The 19,573-nt window shown below is 44.9% G+C and overlaps 2 protein-coding genes across 3 annotated transcripts in view; one reads left to right on the forward strand and one right to left on the reverse strand.

The window, feature by feature from the left end:
- LOC139229258 (uncharacterized) overlaps window positions 1–19,573 on the forward strand; it is a 74,763-nt gene that overhangs the window by 11,823 nt on the left and 43,367 nt on the right. The gene's annotated exons all lie outside the window — the stretch shown is intronic.
- Window positions 17,476–19,573, reverse strand: part of LOC139229257 (somatostatin-2-like) — a 9,777-nt gene continuing 7,679 nt past the window's right edge. Inside the window, exon 2 of the mRNA XM_070860917.1 lies at window positions 17,476–17,691. Within this exon, the coding sequence (XP_070717018.1) occupies window positions 17,476–17,691 (216 nt within the window). The remainder of the gene's footprint in view (window positions 17,692–19,573) is intronic.

Here is a 19,573-nt window from a genome sequence, read left to right on the forward strand (position 1 = left end):
CCGTCTCCTTTTCAACATGGACGTCCAATCCCTCTACACTTCCATCCCCCTCCAGGACGGCCTGAGGGCACTCCGCTTTTTCCTCGAGCAGAGGCCCAACCAGTCCCCATCCACCCCCCTCCTACGCCTGGCTGAACTTGTTCTCCTTCAACTCCACTCACTTCCTCCAAATTAAAGGTGTTGCTATGGGAACCTGCATGTACCCTATCTATACCTGCCTTTTGATGGGATATGTGGAACATTCTTTGTTCCAGTCCTACTCGGGTCCTCTCCCTCACCTCTTTTTCCAGTACATTGATGACTATCGGTGCCATTTCCTGCTCTCGCCCTGAACTTGAAAATTTCATTCACTTTGCTTCTAATTTCCACCCTTCCCTCACCTTCACATGGTCCATCTCAGACTCTACCCTTCCCTTCCTTGACTTCTCCTTCTCTGGGGATAGGCCTTTGACCAGTATTCACTATAAGCTCACTGACTCCCACAGCTACATGGACTATACTTCTTCCCAACCTGCATCCTGTAAGGACTCCACTCCACTCTCCCAGTGTCTCCGTCTCCGTCACATCTGCTCTGACAATGCCACCTTCCATACTAGTGCCTCTGACATGTCTTCCTTTTTCTTCAACAGAGGATTCCCCTCCGTCGTAGTTAGCAAGACACTCGACCGTGTCCGTTCTATTTCCCACATTTCTGCTCTCACCCCTTCCCCTCCCTCTCAGAACTATGACAGGGCTCCCCTTGTCCTCATCTTTCATCCCACCAGCCTCCACGTTCAACGGATCATCCTCCGCCATTTCTGCCATCTCCAGCGTGATTCCACCACCAATCACATCTTCCCCTCCCCTCCTCTCTTAGCATTCTGAAGGGACCGCTCCCTCCACGACACCCTGGTCAATTCCGCAGTCACCCCCAGCATTCCCCCCCCTTCCCACAACCCCTTCTTGTGCAAGCGCAGGAGATGCAACACCTGCCTTTTTACCTCCTCCCTTCCCACTATCCAGGACCCCAAACACTCCTTCCAGGTGAAACAGTGATTTACTTGTACTTCTTTCAATTTAGTATACTGTATGCGCTGCTCACGATGTGGGCTCCTCTATATTGGGGAGACCAAGCATAGATTGGGTGACCTCCGTTCAGTCCGCAAGTGTAACCCTGAGCTTTAAGTTGCCTGTTACTTTAATTCTCCACTGCAATCCCACTTTGACCTCTCTGACCTCAGTCTCCTACACTGTTCCAACAAAGCTCAACGCAAGCTCGAGGAACAGCACCTCATCTTTCGTTTAGACACTTTATAGCCTTTGGCTCCCTTTCCCCCCCTCCTCCCACCGCACCCCCCCTCCCCCACCCCCAAGCCTGTTTCTTGCTTTTTTTCTCCTTGTCTACAATGGCAGTTGGTCATTATCCCGCCATTCAAACCCTATCTCAACTAATATTTTTCTAAACTCCTGGCATTACCATTTGAATTTGGGCCATCATCCCTTTTGTCTCTCTGATCTCTCCTGTCTTCCACCCCATCACAGACCTTCCCTTTTATTCCTTCTTCCCTCCCCCTTTCAGTGCTTGTTAAGAATCTGTTCATTTCGAACACTCTCCAGTTCTGATGAAGGGTCATCGACCCAAAACATTAACTTTGCTTTCTCTCCACAGATGCTGCCTGACCTGCTAAGATTTCCAGCATTTTCTGTTTTTATTCCAGATTCCAGATCCGCAGTGTTTTGCTTTTGTTTGTCTGCCATTTCCCTGTTCCCTGTTATTAATTCCCCATAGGAACCAACCTTTACTTTAGCCACTATTTTCCTTTTGATGTACCTGTATAAACTCTTACTATCTGTTTTTATATTTTGTGCTAGTTTGCTTTCATAATCTATCTTCCCTCTCTTTATGATGTTTTTAGTCATTCTTTGCTGGCTTTTAAAAGTTTCCCAATCCTCTGGCCTCCCACTAGTCTTGGCCACTTTGTATGCCTTTGTTTTCAATTTGATACCATCCCTTATTTCCTTAGTTAGCCATGGATCGTTATCCCTTCTCTTACAGTCTTTCCTTCTCTGGAATATATTTTTGTTGAGAGTTATGAAATATCTTCTTAAATGTCTGCCACTGTTGATCAACCAGCCCACACGTTAATCTATTTTCCCAGTACACTTTAGCCAACCCAGCCTTCATACCTTTGTAGTCTCCTTTATTTAAGCTTAGGACACTGGTTTGAGCTCCAACTTTCTGACCCTCCAACTGAATTTGAAGTTCAACCATGCTATGGTCACTCATTCCTAGAGGATCCTTTACTAGGAGATCATTTATTTGTCAAGTCTCATTACACAGTATCAGATCTAAGATAGCATGCTGCCTCGTTGGTTCCGCAATGTCCTGTTCAAGGAAACTACCCCAAATACACTCTATGAACTCTTCCTCAAGGTTACCCTGGCCAATTTGCCTTGTCCAATCAATACTAGGCTTATATTAATTGGAATTTAGAAGAATGAGAGGGGATCTCAGAGAAACATAAAATTCTGACTGGATTGGACAGATTAGATGCAGGATGAATGTTCCCAATGTTGGGGAAGTCCAGAACCAGGGGTCACGGTCTAAGGATAAGGGGTAAGCCATTTAGGACCAAGATGAGGAGAAACTTCTTCACCCAGAGAATTGTGAACCTGTGGAATTCTCTACCACAGAAAGTTGTTGAGGGCAGTTCGTTAGATATATTCAAAAGGGAGTTAGATGTGGCCCTTACGGCTAAAGGGATCAAGGGGTATGGAGAGAAAGCAGGAATGGGGTACTGAAGTTGCATGATCAGCCATGATTATATTGAATGGTGGTACAGGCTCGAAGGGCCGAATGACCTACTCCTGCACCTATTTTCTATGTTTCTATGTAAAGATTAAAATCGCCCATGATTATTGCTGTTCCTTTTTTACAAGCCTCCATTATTTTTTGATTTATACTCCGTCCAACAGTGTAGTTACTGTTATGGGGCCTATAGACTACACCCACCAGCGACTTTTTCCCCTTATTATTCCATATCTCCACCCAAACTGATTCAACATCTTGATCTTCTGAGCCAATATCGTTTCTCACTAATGCACTGATCTCATCCTTTATTAACAGAGCTACCCCACCTCCTTTTCCTTTCTGTCTGTCCTTCCAAAATGTCAAATACCCCTGACTATTTAGTTCCGAGTCTTGGTCACCTTGCAACCACGTCTCTGTAATGGCTATCAGATCATACACATCTGTATCTATTTGTGCCATCAACTCATCTATTTTGTTACGAATGTTTCCTGAAGTGGGAACTCAGAAAGTTATTATCTCGTAGAGAATTGGGTCAATTATTTTCTTTGTCTTTTTCTGATAGCCCTGTCACACAGTGCCCACTCCCTGGCTCGTGCCAGTGTTAGCATCTGTGCCACTTGGTAACCAAATGCACAAAGGAAACCCAAGGTATCATAATTTCTGATTTTCCTTTTCCTTCCTGCCACTTTTTGGAGTAGTGCATGGCCCAAGTGAGACCATAAGCATGTCTGAGATCGCATGCCCAGGATTAAAGCACAGTGGGGAAGTCCTGCTACAACTGTACAGGGTATTGGTGAGACTACACCTGGAGTACTGCGTACAGTTTTGGTCTCATTATTTAAGGAGGGATATATTTGCATTGGAGGCTGTACAAAGAAAGTTCACAAGGTTGATTCCTGAGATGAAGGAGTTGTCTTATAAAGAAAGGTTGAGCAGGTTGGGCCTATACTCATGGGAGTTTAGAAGAATGAGAGGTGATCTTATTGAAACGTATAAGATTCTGAGGGGGTTTGACAGGGTAGATGCAGAGAGGACGTTTCCCCTCATGGGAGAATCTAGAACTAGGGGGCATCGTTTCAGAATAAGGGGTCGCCCATTTAAAATGGAAATGAGGTGGAATTTCTTCTCTCAGAGGGTCGTGAATCATTGGAATTCTCTACACCAGAGAGCTGTGAAGGCTGGGTCATTGAATATATTTAAGGTGGTGATAGACAGATTTTTGAATGATAAGGGAGTCAAGGGTTATGGGAAGCGGGCAGGGAAGTGGAGTTGAGGCCAAGATCAGATCAGCCATGATCTTATTGAATGGCGGAGCAGGTTCGAGGGGCCAAATGACCTACTCCTGCTCCTATTTCTTCTTATGTTCTTATTCATACAAATTTTAAAAAAGGGGTCTGAGAATATATGTAGGTAAGATATTAATAAGGTTGTTTCCTTATAGACTGAATAATAAGTAATTTGTTAGCTAATGTCGGTAATGGATAAAGACTTCCCATCCATTGTGTTGTGGGATGGCTGGCCCTGGGGGCTTAACAGGCAGTCCAATTGTAAGGTTACTTATCTTCAGAAAAGCACAGAAAGAGACCATGAACTAAAAATTGATTAATCCAAGCTTTTGGAATTAAGTTGGACAATTAAGGACATTCTGTGGTCAGGAACCAAAACTGACTTCATGCATAACAACAATGGAGTTGTTACATGAGGCCCTGAACTTGATTGACCAGGGTGGGGAAAACAAACTCACTGGAGACACCAAGTCTGTAAAAAGACCGGACAACAAAACAACCACACCAGGTGCACATTTTTTGGGACGAGGTGTTAAGATGAGAAATCAACTTGAGCCTTGCAGACTAAGTGTGCAAATGGGAAAACAGACGAGTCCATTATTACAGTCAATCAACCAAGGGGACCACAAAACAATGCATCGATGCAAACACTTTATCAGAAACCACAGTGGCGGGAGATCAAAACCTGGATATAAATATGCGAGCTAGAAGCAGCTCAGGCGAAGACAGAGAAGGACAGGAACAGTCAGAAGAAGAAGCACAGAGAAGAAGTAGAAGGACACATTTACAGATGGACACAGGTCGAAAGAACAAACAGACGAATGGACGGAAGGACATGTAGTACAGAATGTACATGGAAGGAACAGCACTGCAGAGAATGGCCAGAAGAAGAGCCAATAGGTCATGGAACCAATGACCACGAACCTACTATAGCTACAGCCAGGAAGGGTGATTGTATGTTTTCAGTCGATTTCTCTCAGAAGTCTAGTCCTGTAGTTTTAGTCAGTTTTTGTGCGTAATAAAACTGACATTGGGTTAAGCCTAAATTTTGTGCCACGTGTTGTCCGTTCCGAGGTCTAAGAATCAGGGTAGAGTCAAAAACAACATCCTACACAGTTGACCTTCCTTTTCTGGCTGTGATCAATGAGCGATAGAAGACACAGAGACAGACAATCAAACAGAGGAGTTTTGAAACAGAGTAATGCAGGACAGTCAGGCAGCAAAAGGCTGAGAGACAGCTAGAGTGCAGGACAGAATAGACAGAAATTATCTTGTTTCAATCACATAAGATGGCCCCTTTTTGTGGGGACTCAGAGTGCAATTATATTGTATTATTATGTGAAGATACTGCTTGAATGAACTGAGTCCGCTCATTACTGCCATTCTGTATAATCACCTAACTGTTCAATAAATCAATGTGTGTCAAGCCTCGTCTCACCAGGAGTCTGCTTGGTCAGAGAGAAGGGCAGGTGTGAAAGACGTTAATATCCAGTTCAGACCACGGGGGTGTGGGGGGGGCGAGGGGTAATACTATTGTTACCCTCCTGGATTACTCTATCATACAAGTAGATATAGGGCCACGTGTGTCAGTCTCCATAATGGAAAGACCACTCATGGAAGCAACTGACCCGAGAAGAAAGACAGAAATCATTTATATAGCGCCTTTCACGTCCTCAGGACATCCCAAAGTGCTGCACAGCCAATGAAGTGCCCTTTTGTTTTTGAAGAGGCAAACCTGGCACACACCTATACACAAGGCCCTTCAAACAATAATGAGATAAATGACCAGATAATCTGCATTTGGGGGTATTGGTGGAGGGATAAATGTTGGCCAGGACAGCTCCCCGCTCTTCACCAAACAGTGCCATGGGATCTTTTACCATGTAGATGGGTCCTTGGTTTAACGTCTCATCTGAAAGACACATCTCTCATCACCTGCTTTATTTCTTGGAGATGCTGAGTGATCTGCTGTACATTTTCTGTTTTTACTTCCATTTTCCAGCATCACAGTGTTTCTTTCCTTTTTTTAAGTTTCCTCTAGACTTTAATTTGTACTTGTTTCATAATATTGACTTATTCTTTTGAGTATTTTCATAAATTGCAGAATGGATGAATGGGAAGACAATATCATTTTGAAAATCTGTCCTGTAGGAGAAAGACTGTGTGGCAGCAGAGTAACAACCATGTTTTTAAAAGTTCCATGTTACAACTTTAAAATGGCTCAAAAATATAATGGAGGCAAAAATTGCTGTATATTCTCTGATCAGTACCATCTTAGATTTGACCTCATGGTCTTTTTTACAAGACAACACAGCTTCCCACATTACAACAGTGACTGCACTTCAAAAGTACTTCATTGGCTGTAAAACACATTGAAATGTCCGGTGGTGGCGAAAGGCACTATATAAATGCAAGTTTTTCTTTTTTTTTTAATATCACCCCAAATGAAAGTCTGCTGGACGAATAATGGCAGAGAGAGAATGGGTTATTGTTTTGAAAGTTTGTGAGTCATATTTTATGGGTGAGCTTGAAATAAGCATACAATATACATTAAGAGTAATCTTTAATGAGGATTAAACTCCACTGCCGTGTCCCTGTCCCGTGTCCTTGATTAGTGTAAGTATGTGCACCAGAGAACTGGAAGCAACCTTCGCAATAGACCTATTTCATTTCTGAATTGGTGAAGCAGAATATTTCTCTTGCTCTCTCTCTCTCAAACTCTCCTTTCTCTCTCATACTGTTTTACGCTCACTGTCAGTCTCACTTGCTACCTTTCTCCTGCCCCATTCTCTCTTGTTCTCTTTCACATTGCCTTGTTATCCTCTCTCTATTTCTCTTGCTGTCACTCTTTCAATTCATTTTTGCCGGCTTGGTGTTTCGGTGACTCTCTTCCACTGCCATTGTTTCTTTCCTTTGTCACTGTCTCATTCTTGATATCTCTTTCACTCCCTGTCACTCTTGGCTTCCTTCTATCACTATCAGTCTCTCTCGCCATCTCTCTCACCGTTGCGGTTTCATCTCTTTCATTATCCATTTCTCCGGCTGTCTCTTTCTCCCACTGCCTCTGTCTCTCTTCCATTATTAGCCCCTGAAAAGGGAGCCTTGGAATACCTTGTGTGGCAGGAAAACTAAGGATATCTTGGACAACAGCTTGAGTGGTAAAACAAAAGACAAGGCTAAACAAAATAAAGCAAAATGTGATTAAGCTAAATCTGTTGACCCTAACTGCCTGTAGTAAATCAGTTGCAACAATGTATGTCATCGGTCAGACTAACTGCTGACCACAACTGTTTATAAAGTGACTGTCTAAGTGTTATATAATGCTGAATGCAACCACCTACTGTCTAACTGTTATCAAAACTAAGGTGAACATCTGGTAGTAAATAGGAATTAAGACTAATGACATAATCTAGAAAGTAGGCGGGGACATTGTACAATGTGTCATTTTATGAGTATAAATATCTGTAAATTTCTGTATCAATTTGGAGAGACTTGGCTAAGGACAGAAAGCAGATTGCCTCCCCACGCGTGCGATTAAAGACTGTTTGAACTCTCGATGTAGACTTGTGTTGAGTATTTTAAAATATTCCACAACAATTGGCGTAGTTGGCAGGATCTCAATCAGACGGCAGACATTGGCAGATGGAAACACATCAAACACATGAGTATGTTTGCAATTACTGTGCACAGATAGGACAAGTAGAAATCTGTCTGGTGTCAGCTGCCTGAGAGATCCGATCTTGCAATTCTGAACGAGATGACACACCGTCCACAGCTAACTACCCCAGATAAAACAACTTATGTAATATTGTGTTATCTGGATTGAATCGGTAGCATATAGTATATGTTAAGAACATTGCGATTGAACGTATAAAGTCGATATAAGTTGCAAGTATCCGTCTCGCTCGGGAGAAGTTTGAAAGGAGAGATACCGCTCACAACAATTAACCATGGGAGATGGGGACTTGGAGTGAGGACCCGAGGGATCCCTGACCAAGTATTTAGCCGATAGGAATTAACAGATTATAGTAAAAATGTTGAAAAATAAATGGGACCCCAGTGCAATTCCCGCCGAGCAAAAGAAGTGGAGGGAAGATGAGAAGAAATAAAAGGAAGAAAAGGCATGCATAATGGTAACTCGAGCATATTATGAACGAAGCAAAAATGTTATCGAGGCAGTCGCAAAAAGAACGCAAGCAAACGTTAAGAAACCATGCGCAAGCGCGACTGTATCACAGTCACCAACAGTGCCGACAGCACCAGACACAACAGACAATGATAGTGATGATGACGGATCCACAGACTTGGGAGATTTAGGAAAAGAGGCAGCAGATTATAACAGGGATCATGGGTGGGATGCACCACCCCCCTATGGCAAACCATTCTCACTCACTCCTATTAAATCGGAATTCATCCCAGGAGCACCTGCCCAACCAAATACTGTCCCTGCAGTAGCAGCAGGACCGGATGTAATCCGGACTACATATGTACCATTCTCCCCCGGCAACAAGTTGCTGCAATTACTCCCAGAAATGAAAGCTAGACAGAGTAACGCCGAATTTTGGCAAAAAATGAGAGAAGTGCTTATCTGCCACTCTCTACATAACCGAGATGTGGAGGGGCTGGTACGGGCAAAAGTGCAGGAAAGTATGTGGGAACAGTTGGGCCAGCGGTTCCGGGACGGAACCTGGAGTGCGGATGTAGCAACCACTGCGCTGCAATGCGAGGCTGAATACACGCTGTTCAGAGCCGAAGTAACACGTGTAATGGGAGTAGTCCCTATAAATTGGGGATTGATAATGGGAGTTACCCAAAATAAAGGTGAAATGCTGAAAGAAAACACACCAGCTTTCAGGCACACTCGGGTATAGTGGCGGGTCTCACCCGAGATAATGCAGCCTTTCTAAAATTGTTTAAAGATGGGCTCAGCAGCACACCAATTTATCCTTAAAATCGGGTTAGTCACCATGCAGGGTTATGATGAACTACTGAGATGGGCCACTGAAGTAGACAACCAGCAGAGGTCAAAGGTCGCTGCCATGGCAGGAAAAGAATATGTGGTAACTGTAGACAGACCAGAGTGATGTTTTAACTGCAATAAGCCAGGACACCACCACCAAGACTGTAGGGCACCACGGAAAGATTGGAGAAGAGCGCACTGCAGAAACTGAAATAAAATGGGACATGAGGCAAAGGACTGCTGGGCATGGGGAGGAGGCAGTGAAGGGTGAGGGCCACAGGGCAGGTATGCACCAATCGATGAGATATCCCCCGTAGAAACCTTGAATAAGGAGCAACTGCTGCAGTTGGCAAAGTCGTTGACTCAAAAATAGATAGCATCGGCCTCCGGAGGAAGGACCGATCCCTGTATGTATATAACAGCGCTGTTAGGGGGCCGGCAGTGCGATATGTTGGTAGATACAGGAGCATCAGTGTCAATAACAAATTAAAATTTACCATTAACCAAACATTCCATATTAATCCAGGGAGTAGGAGGAACTCAGACTAGAACTCAACTACTAGAAGTAGAAGGATTACTATTACCCGTACAATTTTGGGTAAGCAAAAACCCTGAGGGGACAATATTAGGAATAGAACATTTGAGCGAATTAGGAGTCTAGTATGGACGGACAAATTCGGATGGAAGCAACAAGTGTCTGGACCTAAGGCACTAGCCAATTATGCCACACGACTGGGCAGTACTAACATGCTATCACGAGATTGGTCACGAGACGGACAATGGGGAATTACTTGTGCAAACATACCAGGAGTCTGGGCCCAGTCGAAACAAGACTGTGGTTTGGTAAAAGCTGAGCCCATTGAGGTACCACGACCCACACATAGCCCACAGGCAATATCCCATAAAGTCCCAGGCCAAACAAGCCGTAACAGGTACTGTCGATTAATTAATAAAGCAAAGGTGCATTACAAGAAACGGTGTCAACCACCAATTCACCAATCTGGCCGGTAACGAAGCCCGTCGGCTCGTACTGCAGAACAACAGATTATACGGCCCTGAATAAGGTCATCCAGCGAGAACACCCAATTGTGGGGAGCCTGGTAACAATCTTTAATGGATTAAAACCCGAACATAGGATATTTACGGTATTGGATATAGCCAATGGATTTTGGTCAATACCACTGGCTCAGGAATCACAGGATAAGTTCGCATTTATGGTGGGACATCGACAATATACCTGGACGAGAGTCCCGCAGGGAATCCACAATAGCACCAGGAAATTTCAACACGTAACGAGTCGATCTCTAGAAAATTTGGACCTAACCCCATATAATTGGCACACTGTTACAATACGTTGACGATATATTAATAGCGTCTGAAGACGAAACATGGCACTTGCCAGCATTGGTACTCACTTCACAGGCTTTGGAAGAATCAGGTTTTTAAGGTAAACCCCAAAAATGTTTAGGTGGGACTACAGCAGGCAAGGTATCTGGGCCACAAGATTAGCCAGGGGTCAAAAACATTGCCTCAAGATCACAAAACGGCTATCAGCGAAATGCCCCGACCAATCAGAGTGAGGGGGGTGTGGAAGGTCTTGGGACTGTTTCATTATTGTAGAAACTTCACAGTCATAGCGGAACCCATTCAGCGATTGGTTAAGGGTGGAAAACCATCAGCAGAAAAGATAGCCTAGGGACCTGAGTAAGATGTAGCATGTTGTGTAAAGCATGCACTCCCATGTTCCGCCACCAGGGAGCTCATCCCCTGAAGTCCCAAGGGATCCCAGCATCCCTTGGGAGCACTGTATATAAGCCGGCCCCTAAGGCCTGTTCCTCACTCTGGAGTGTCTTATTAAAGACTGAGGTCACTGTTACTTTAACCTCCCTGTGTGCAGCCTCATCTGTGTTAGGAACACAATATAGCATACATCAAATGGCAGCGGTAATCAAGTTAAAAGCACACGAGAAGTTAACAGATGAGATCCAAAGGGGGAACGAGGTAGCCGACGAAGGCACCCATAAGGCGGCTGAAACGAAAGCTGTGACCCAAATAGCTGCAGCAGCCTTTGGGTCAAGAAGAAATGAATATAAAAGAAACTACAGGAGGACGCAGGCTTAACAAAAAGGAAGGGTGGGAGAGAAAGGGGGCGAAACAAGAAACAGACAGGATATGGAGAAATAATACCCAAATAGTAGCCCCCGACTGCATCCAGAAAGAACTATTAGACATATATCACAGGCCTGACCACGTGGGAGTACCTACTCTAGGACTATCTAACTATCTAACATGGGACGGCCCTTTCATATACATTGCAATATAGCAGGGAATTTCAATAACGCAGTAGTCACACAAGACCATGGCAATAAAATGAAATCAGTAGCATACTATTTGACCCAACAAACACAAGTAGCAGCAGGATTAGCTCGATGTGTGGCAGCACTGTACTGTGTGGAGTGGGCCGTAAGAGTCAGTGAACCAGTGGTCATGGTCCGGACAAATAATCCTACACAGCCAGCACACACTAGTAGAACTATTAAATACAGGGAAGCTAAGGCCGGTATCAGACAGCAGAAGGGATGCTTGGGAGGCTGTCCTGATCGCCAAGCACTGATCAGTACAGATAATTATGGATTCCCGTCCTAACCCACCGATGGAGTACAGTCCAAGGGAGAAGAACACCTCTGTAAGATAGCAATAGAGTTGGAAAATGCCAGTGGGATACCGGACGAAGCCATTGAAAATCCAGACCTCACACAGTATGTGGACGGATCTAGGAAATATATAGATGGGGAAACACATACAGGGTGGGCAGTGGTAGATCAGGATGAGAAGATACAGGTAATAGCAAAAGGGGGGCTAGAAGGATCTACGTCAGCACAACTAGTCGAACAAGTCACCCTAACTCGAGCCCCAGAATTAGACAAAGAAAAACGAGTAAATATCTATACGGACTGTAGGTACGCTTTCGGCATGGTACATGATTACATGACCGCATGGAATCGGAGAGGATATGTTACCTCCGGGGAGGGAACATCAGACATGAGAACATAGTAAAGAATCTTATAGAAGCTGCAAAGGGTCCCACAGAGGCAGCGGTAATCAAGTTAAAAGCACACGAGAAGGTGACAGATGAGATCCAAAGGGGGAACGAGGTAGCCGACAAAGGCACCCATAAGGCGGCAGAAATGGAAGCTGTGACCCAAATAGCTGCAGCAGCCTTTGGGTCAGAAGAAATGAATATAAAAGAAACTACAGGAAGACACAGGCTTAACGAAAAGGAAGGGTGGGAGAGAAAGGGGGCGAAACAAGAAACAGACGGGATATGGAGAAATAATACCCAAATAGTAGCCCCCGACTGCATCCAGAAAGAACTATTAGACATATATCACAGGCCTGACCACATAGGATTGGGAAATATGATAAATAGACTCAAAAGAGATTGGTGGTGGAGTGGATTAGGTCGGGACGTGGCGATACATTGCCAACACTGCATCATATGCGCCCAACATAATCCCGGACGACCCATAAGGATCCGAATGGCACATCAACCTAGACCAAAGGGACCATGGGAGAATCTGCAAATAGATTTTATGGGACCGTTACCAAACAATAGAGGTAAAACATACTGCCTGGTAATTATAGACCAATTCACACGGTGGGTAGAGGCATACCCCACGAGAGATTGCTCCGCTAGAACGGTAGCCCAAATATTTGCATATGAGATTATCCCAAGATGGGGGGTTCCTTTGCAAATAGACTCCGATCAGGGAACCCACTTTACAGGAAAGTTAATGAAGGAGGCCTGTAAATTATTAGGTATCCAACAACGGGTTCACATACCCTATCACCCACAAAGCTCAGGAGTGGTTGAACGTTTGAACCGAACTCTTAAAACAGCAATAGCCAAAGCTATCACAGAAACAGGAAAATCATGGCCAGACATATTACCATGTATATTAATGCGCCTATCAGCAACACCCAACCTGACAACCAGACTGACCCCGTACGAGTTAATGACTGGACGCGCAATGCGCCTACCTGAAGGAACCTCCACGGGAAGCGCAGAATTAGGGCCAGTCAGGGATTGAATCAAAACTGAAGTTAAAATATTAGATGAACAGCTTAAAGCTCTGCGACAGGAGGTAAGGGACCAACAGGCTATTCGAGATCAGGAAAACAAAACGGCACAACCAATAGAACCCCTACCAAAGGTAGGGGACTCCGTGATGGGTCAAGCATTGCCAGGGCAACCAGGGTTGCCCCACAGTGGACTGGACCCCACAAAATCATACTGACAAGCGATACGTGTGCATGTGTAGATATGAATGGAAAGAAACGGTGAAAACACTGGACCCAGCTTAAGAGGTATAGCAGTACTGGCCACTAACCCTTGGTGATGACCAAGACCGTACAATCTTCCTGCAGGTAAAATACTGACAAGATGCTGCTAATTTGGGTCATCAGTGGCCTGTTAATAACCACAATACAGAGGACGGGGTGACCTGCTCCAACGGGATACTCCATGCGGACACAGAGGCACCTGTATGTGTAAAGTGTGAAGACGGATAGACAACAATCCTACCCAACAGCCAGGAGAACGAGAAAGGGGAATCCTGCATTCTTCCTGAGCCCAATTGTTCCATGGTGACCCGTTGGGTATCGAAGGAAAGATTCACAAATAAGGCCGACGGACCGGCAGGAAAGGGAGTGTTCACCATTCGGTATGGCTGACAATACCCAGTGGTGGCAGGTGTGCCCTGCAAACAGAATCACGCAGAACCCACAGTAACCACTCGAACAACACCAAAACCCTGAGAATGTCCAGAGACAGCCCCAGGTCCCAAAGATGGACTGGTATTAGTGGACAATCAGAGAATATTGTATGATAATGTACGCCACGAGCTCGTGCCTGTGGTATTGAATTTGGCACGGATCTATCTCCCCACATGGTGTAGTCCACAAATGCAACAGCTATATAAGACACTGATAAAAATGTAATAGACTAAGATGCCCAAAGGTTAGGGACACATACGAAAGGAGAAAGTGGGGTAGAAAGAAAATGAGCACACTGGGGGATGTGGGGACCGTATTTAACACAGGAACTTCACTAATCAGTACCCGAGATATCGAGGCAGTGGGCCAAGAACTAGGAAAGTTAAACGGCAAACTAAAGCAGGTGCTAACTTAATAGTGTGGATGAACAAAGGAACCTTGGAGTGCTTGCCCACAGATCCCTGAAAGTAGCAGGCCAGGTGGACAAGGTGGTTAAGAAGGCATACGGAATGCTTGCTTTTATTGGCCGAGGCCTAGAATACAAGAGCAGGGAGGTTATGCTTAAATTGTATAATACACTGGTTAGGCCACAGCTGGAGTACTGCATGCAACTCTGGTTGTCATATTATAGGAAGGACATGATTGCACTAGAGAGGGTGCAGAGAAGATTTACTAGGATGCTGCCTTGAATGGAGAATCTTAGCTATGAGGACAGATTGGATAGGCTGGGTTTGTTCTCTTTGGAACAGAGGAGGCTGAGAGGAGACCTCATTGAGGTGTACAACATTTTGAGGGGCCTGGATATAGTGGATAGCAAGGGCCTATTTCCCTGGGCGGAGGGGTCAATTATGAGTGGGCATAGTTTTAAGGTGGTTGGTGGAAGGTTCAGAGGGGATTTGTGGGGGGGGGGGTTCTTCACGCAGAGGTTTGTGGGGTTCTGGAACTCACTGCCTGGAAGGGTGGTGAATGCAGAAACCCTCACCACATTTAAAAGATGCTTGGATGGGCACTTGAAGTGTCGTAACCTGCAGGGTTATGGACCGAGAGCTGGTAAGTGGGATTAGACTGGATCACCTTTTGTTGGCTGGCGCAGATACGATGGTATCAGGGAATCTAATACAGCCAGAGTGGTCTCCTGGACTAGTTTTGATTGCCTGGATGGGTCGGAGAGAAATTTTCCCAGATTTTTTTCCCCAGTTGGTCTGGGTTTTTATTTTGTTTTTGCCTCTCCTAGGAGATAACATGGCTCCGGTTGGTGTGGAGAGTAGAATGTTTCGGTGCAAGGCGTGTCGCAGTTGTGTGGGGCGGACTGGTTGGGCTGGGTTTTTGCCTTTCCGTCATTGTTCATAGGTTTATATGTAACCTTAAGGGCTGCTGACCAAGGGCCGTGCAGCTCTTTGTCGGCCGAAATGGCCTCTTTCTGCGCTGTAAATTTCTATGTTTTTTATGTTTCTATATTTTCTAACACAAATAAACATCGAGGCTCAAAAGGGAGGCCAGCTGGGGACGAACACGGTAAAAACCCTGTTGGGAATCACTCACATCCTTGAGGCACATGCAAAGATCACCAACCGTCTAATAGATGCCAATACAATGAATCAGCAAGAAATTAAAAACGAAATGCGATGTCACGCCTATGGGGCATGGGTAACTGGTCAAGTCTGGGCACCAGGGAGAGGCCCCTAGCTGGATCAGTAATGAGAAAGTAAAAGGTGTGGCCAGTAATCCCAACAGCATGCCAACTCCAAGGGTTGATCTGAGTATACTCCACTGATACAAATTGTGTGACAAACCACACACAATACCTCGGGATGATCATGATGATACCAGTCGTGGCCAAGAGCCAAATACCCTACCCACTGTACCAAGTAGAAAACATAGGGGTCAACCAGGGAAAAGCGCACATCAGGTACGACCCGACTTTGAGCCATGCCGCTAGAAAGGAGCTAGCGCCAGGTATGGGAGAGACTCTGGTAGGAGTATCACTGACAGGACGCAAGGAATACGGAAACATAGTGATGTGCCCACACCCAGTAGGGACTGGAACCCACACACTGTGCGGATTTAATACTACCTCGAATTGCATGGTGGAAGTAACCCAGGCCCAATGTGAGTCGACCCATGCTGCATACCAGGGCAAAGGGGAATACTGTGTGACTACAAGTGAAAAACAGTATGTCTACGACCCCTCGTGTGCCCGATTAACACTGCGAGCTTCTGTTTCGCCCACAAACACCAACGACTATTGGACATCAAAATCTGATAGCAATATATCAAAGACAACAGGTGGTTCTCAATGGTACGGAGAACATAAGAGAGGACCTGTGGGAATATCTAATTCCCGAGGCACTCGAAATCCCAAAACTCCCCGAACACCTAACCTAGTTAGCAGAAAAACTGGAGAAAATGATGAAGTAATACCACCAGTTACATGAAGAATTCAGGAAAACTGGGGAAGAAATCAAAATGTTGGGCACTCCCCCGTGGTACTCCATGGTATGGGACTGGGACATGAATGTCCAGATACATCCCTGGAAGTAAATAGTGTCCCCTAAAGGTATTATTCAATTTATGCCTGATAGCAAGCTGCTGTCATAAATGCAGGTGACTAAGAACCAAAAGATTGGCAGAGGCCACAAAGGCTGACATACAGCGAGCCATGTACAAGAACATTTACAGACAGACGGACAATGACCCAGACTATCAGGACTTATTAGCAATGCGACTCTTAGTGGCTACCTTGGGCCGATAATAGCCAAGGGCCAAAGGCGGGGGACTGAAAGGGGAACCTGGGAACAGCTTGTGTGGCAGGAAAACCAAGGATATCTTGGACAACAGCTTGAGTGGTAAAACAATAGACAAGGCTAAATAAGATTAAGTGAAATGTAATTAAGCGAAATCTGCTGACCCCAACAGCCAGTAGTAAATCAGTTGCAACAATGTGTGTCATAAGTCAGACCACAACTGTTTATAAAGTGACTGTTTAAGTGTTATATAAAGCTGACTGCAACCGCCTACTGTCTAACTGTTATCGAAACTAAGGTGAACATCTGGTAGTAAACAGGAATTAAGACTAATGATGTAATCTAGAAAGTAGGCAGTGACATTGTACAATGTGTCAGTTATGAGTATAAATATTTGTAAATTTCTGTATCAATTTGGAGAGATTTGGCTAAGGACAGAAATCAGGTTGCCTCCCCATGCGTGCGATTAAAGACTGTTTGAACTCTCGATGTCAGACTTGTGTTCAGTATTTTGAAATATTCCACAACAGTCCCTATCCCTCTTTCTCTTGTGTCTCTTTCACTATCCCACAGCAACTGTCTCTCATTGCTTCTCTTTCTGGCTTTTGCCCATTCGCTTTCTCCCTCTTGATCCCCCCAAAATTTCAACCCCCCCCACCCCCCTTCGGAAAGTTGAGTCAGTAAATGATTCAATCAGTTTGATTATCTTGGATCCACTTTATTGCTCGAACATTACTGGAAAAAATACATACACCTTGCAGTGAAATTACACAATCATGCTTTTTTATTTATTTTTTGACAATGAAAGAAAATGTTACCCCACAGACGAATAAATTAAAAAGCGGCAGCTTATGTACAGTGCTAAATCACTTTCTTTCTGGACGGCTTTAATTTTCGGCGGCGTGGTGTCTTCTGGCGTCAGCAGGAGGTGAAGGTTTTCCAGAAGAAGTTTTTGCATGGAGCCTTGCGCTCTCGCTGAGGTAACTGACTGAAGCGGGACCTCTCCTGCAGACTCACCTCTTCCATGTCTTCTGGATCTGGGAATGTGTTCTCAATCCCGATTTGATTGCTGCTGGAGTCGAGCAGCCCAGATAAGAGCTTCAGGATAATCTCTTTCCTTTCTTTGTTCAGCTCCTGAAGGACAAAACACTTAGCATTAATTTGTCGCTGTTTTAACTGTGGGGAAACTGTGCTCTGAAGGATTAGCTGAGTTTACTTTGTCCTCATCAAGATGAGGGATGTCCTGTGTCTCAGTTTTGAAATATTTCTCCAATCTGAAGCTTTGCAGACTTCTCTCAATTAAAGAAATAAATAATTTTATTTGTATTCATTCATGACCGGGATGAAGAAAAACTTCTTCACTCAGAGAATTGTGGACCTGTGGAATTCTCTACCGCAGAACGTTGTTGAGGGCAGTTCGTTAGATATATTCAGAAGGGAGTTAGTTGTGGCCCTTACGGCTAAAGGAATCAAGGGGTATGGAGAGAAAGCAGGAATGGGGTACTGAAGTTGCATGATCAGCCATGATCATATTGAATGGTGGTGCAGACTCGAAGGGCCAAATGGCCTACTCCTGCACCTATTTTCTATGTTTCTATGTTTCTATGACCTCAGGATGTTCCAAAGCACTTTACAACCAATGAATTACCTGTTGAAATGTAGTAAATGTTGTAATGTTGGAAACGTGGCGACCAATTTGTGCACAGCAAGGCCCCACAAACTGCAACTGCTGGTTGAGGGGTTAATATTGTCCAGGACACTGGAAAAACTCTTCAGATAATGCCATGGGATCTTTTGCATCCACCTTGCAGGGCAGACAGGGCCTTGGTTTAACATTGCATCTGAAAGACAGCACCTCCAACAGTGCAGCACTCCCTTAGTACTGCATTGAAATGTCAGCTGGATTATGCACTCAGGTCTCTGGAGTGGGACTTGAACCCACAACCTTCTAACTCGGAGATGAAGTACTAAAAAACAATAAAAGTGATCCCTTTTTTTCTGATCCTCTTCTCCCCCTCTCCCATCCTCCCATTTCCTCCTCTCCTCTATTAATGGTGATGGCTCTTGCTGGCGAATAGTTCCATCAACACTGGTCACCACTCCAACACATGAGCCAAGTGGTTCTTTTTCATGTTTGAGCCCAGATGGTGAGGGTCAACGGGCTATTTTATCATGAGGACCTGATCCTGTACTTGCTTGCCATCCCCACATGCCCGCCTCTCTGTCACAGGATACCGATCAGGACTTCACCGCTCCTTAGTCCAGATTGCTTGTATAATTTGCAGCACCCCCACCATTGCTCCGGCTAAGATTAGGCAACCCAGCCCAGCCCAAGGCTCGAACCTGGGTCCTTCAGAGTAATTCATTTAGCAAAGGGAAAGAGCAGGGGAGTGGGACTAATTGGACAGCTCTTTTAAAGAGCTGGCACAGGCACGATGGGCTGAATGGCCTCCTCCTGCGCTGTAAGATTCTATGATAATGGCAGCCTGCATTTAAAGTTTTCACAGAGCAGGATTTAAAATACTAGCTTATTTTTGTTGCCCGATTGAATTGGGAACCGTGCATATTTATACAGAGGGCGAACCTGAGGAGATGCAAGTGAAACACTTCAACACAGGCTCCCACGATGACTACGGTGAAAAGAATCAGTAAAAAGCCCCCGTAAAGCTGCACTGAGGATATTACGAATGTGCTGCCACCACACTGGAAAGTCACGGTGCTGAGCTGGAACATCAGTCCTCTCTCGGCCACATCTGACTATTTTGTTATATTAATATACTGCACAGAGTGTTATAAAGACCGTTCTCGCTATTTTATTGCAGTCACCGAATATCTGTGACCTGTTACTTATTTGAGCGAAGCATGGAGATTAGCTACCTAGCAACTCAATGGGGCGTAACAATACCAGCGCAGTCAGAAAGCAACAGTACCAGTATGTTGAACATTATGTCCCCTCCAAAATGACAAGGAACCACCCCCCCCCCTCTCCCACCACACACACACACCTCCCAACCAT

The sequence above is a fragment of the Pristiophorus japonicus genome, chromosome 18 (assembly GCF_044704955.1).
Source record: "Pristiophorus japonicus isolate sPriJap1 chromosome 18, sPriJap1.hap1, whole genome shotgun sequence".
Taxonomy (NCBI): Eukaryota; Metazoa; Chordata; class Chondrichthyes; family Pristiophoridae; genus Pristiophorus; species Pristiophorus japonicus.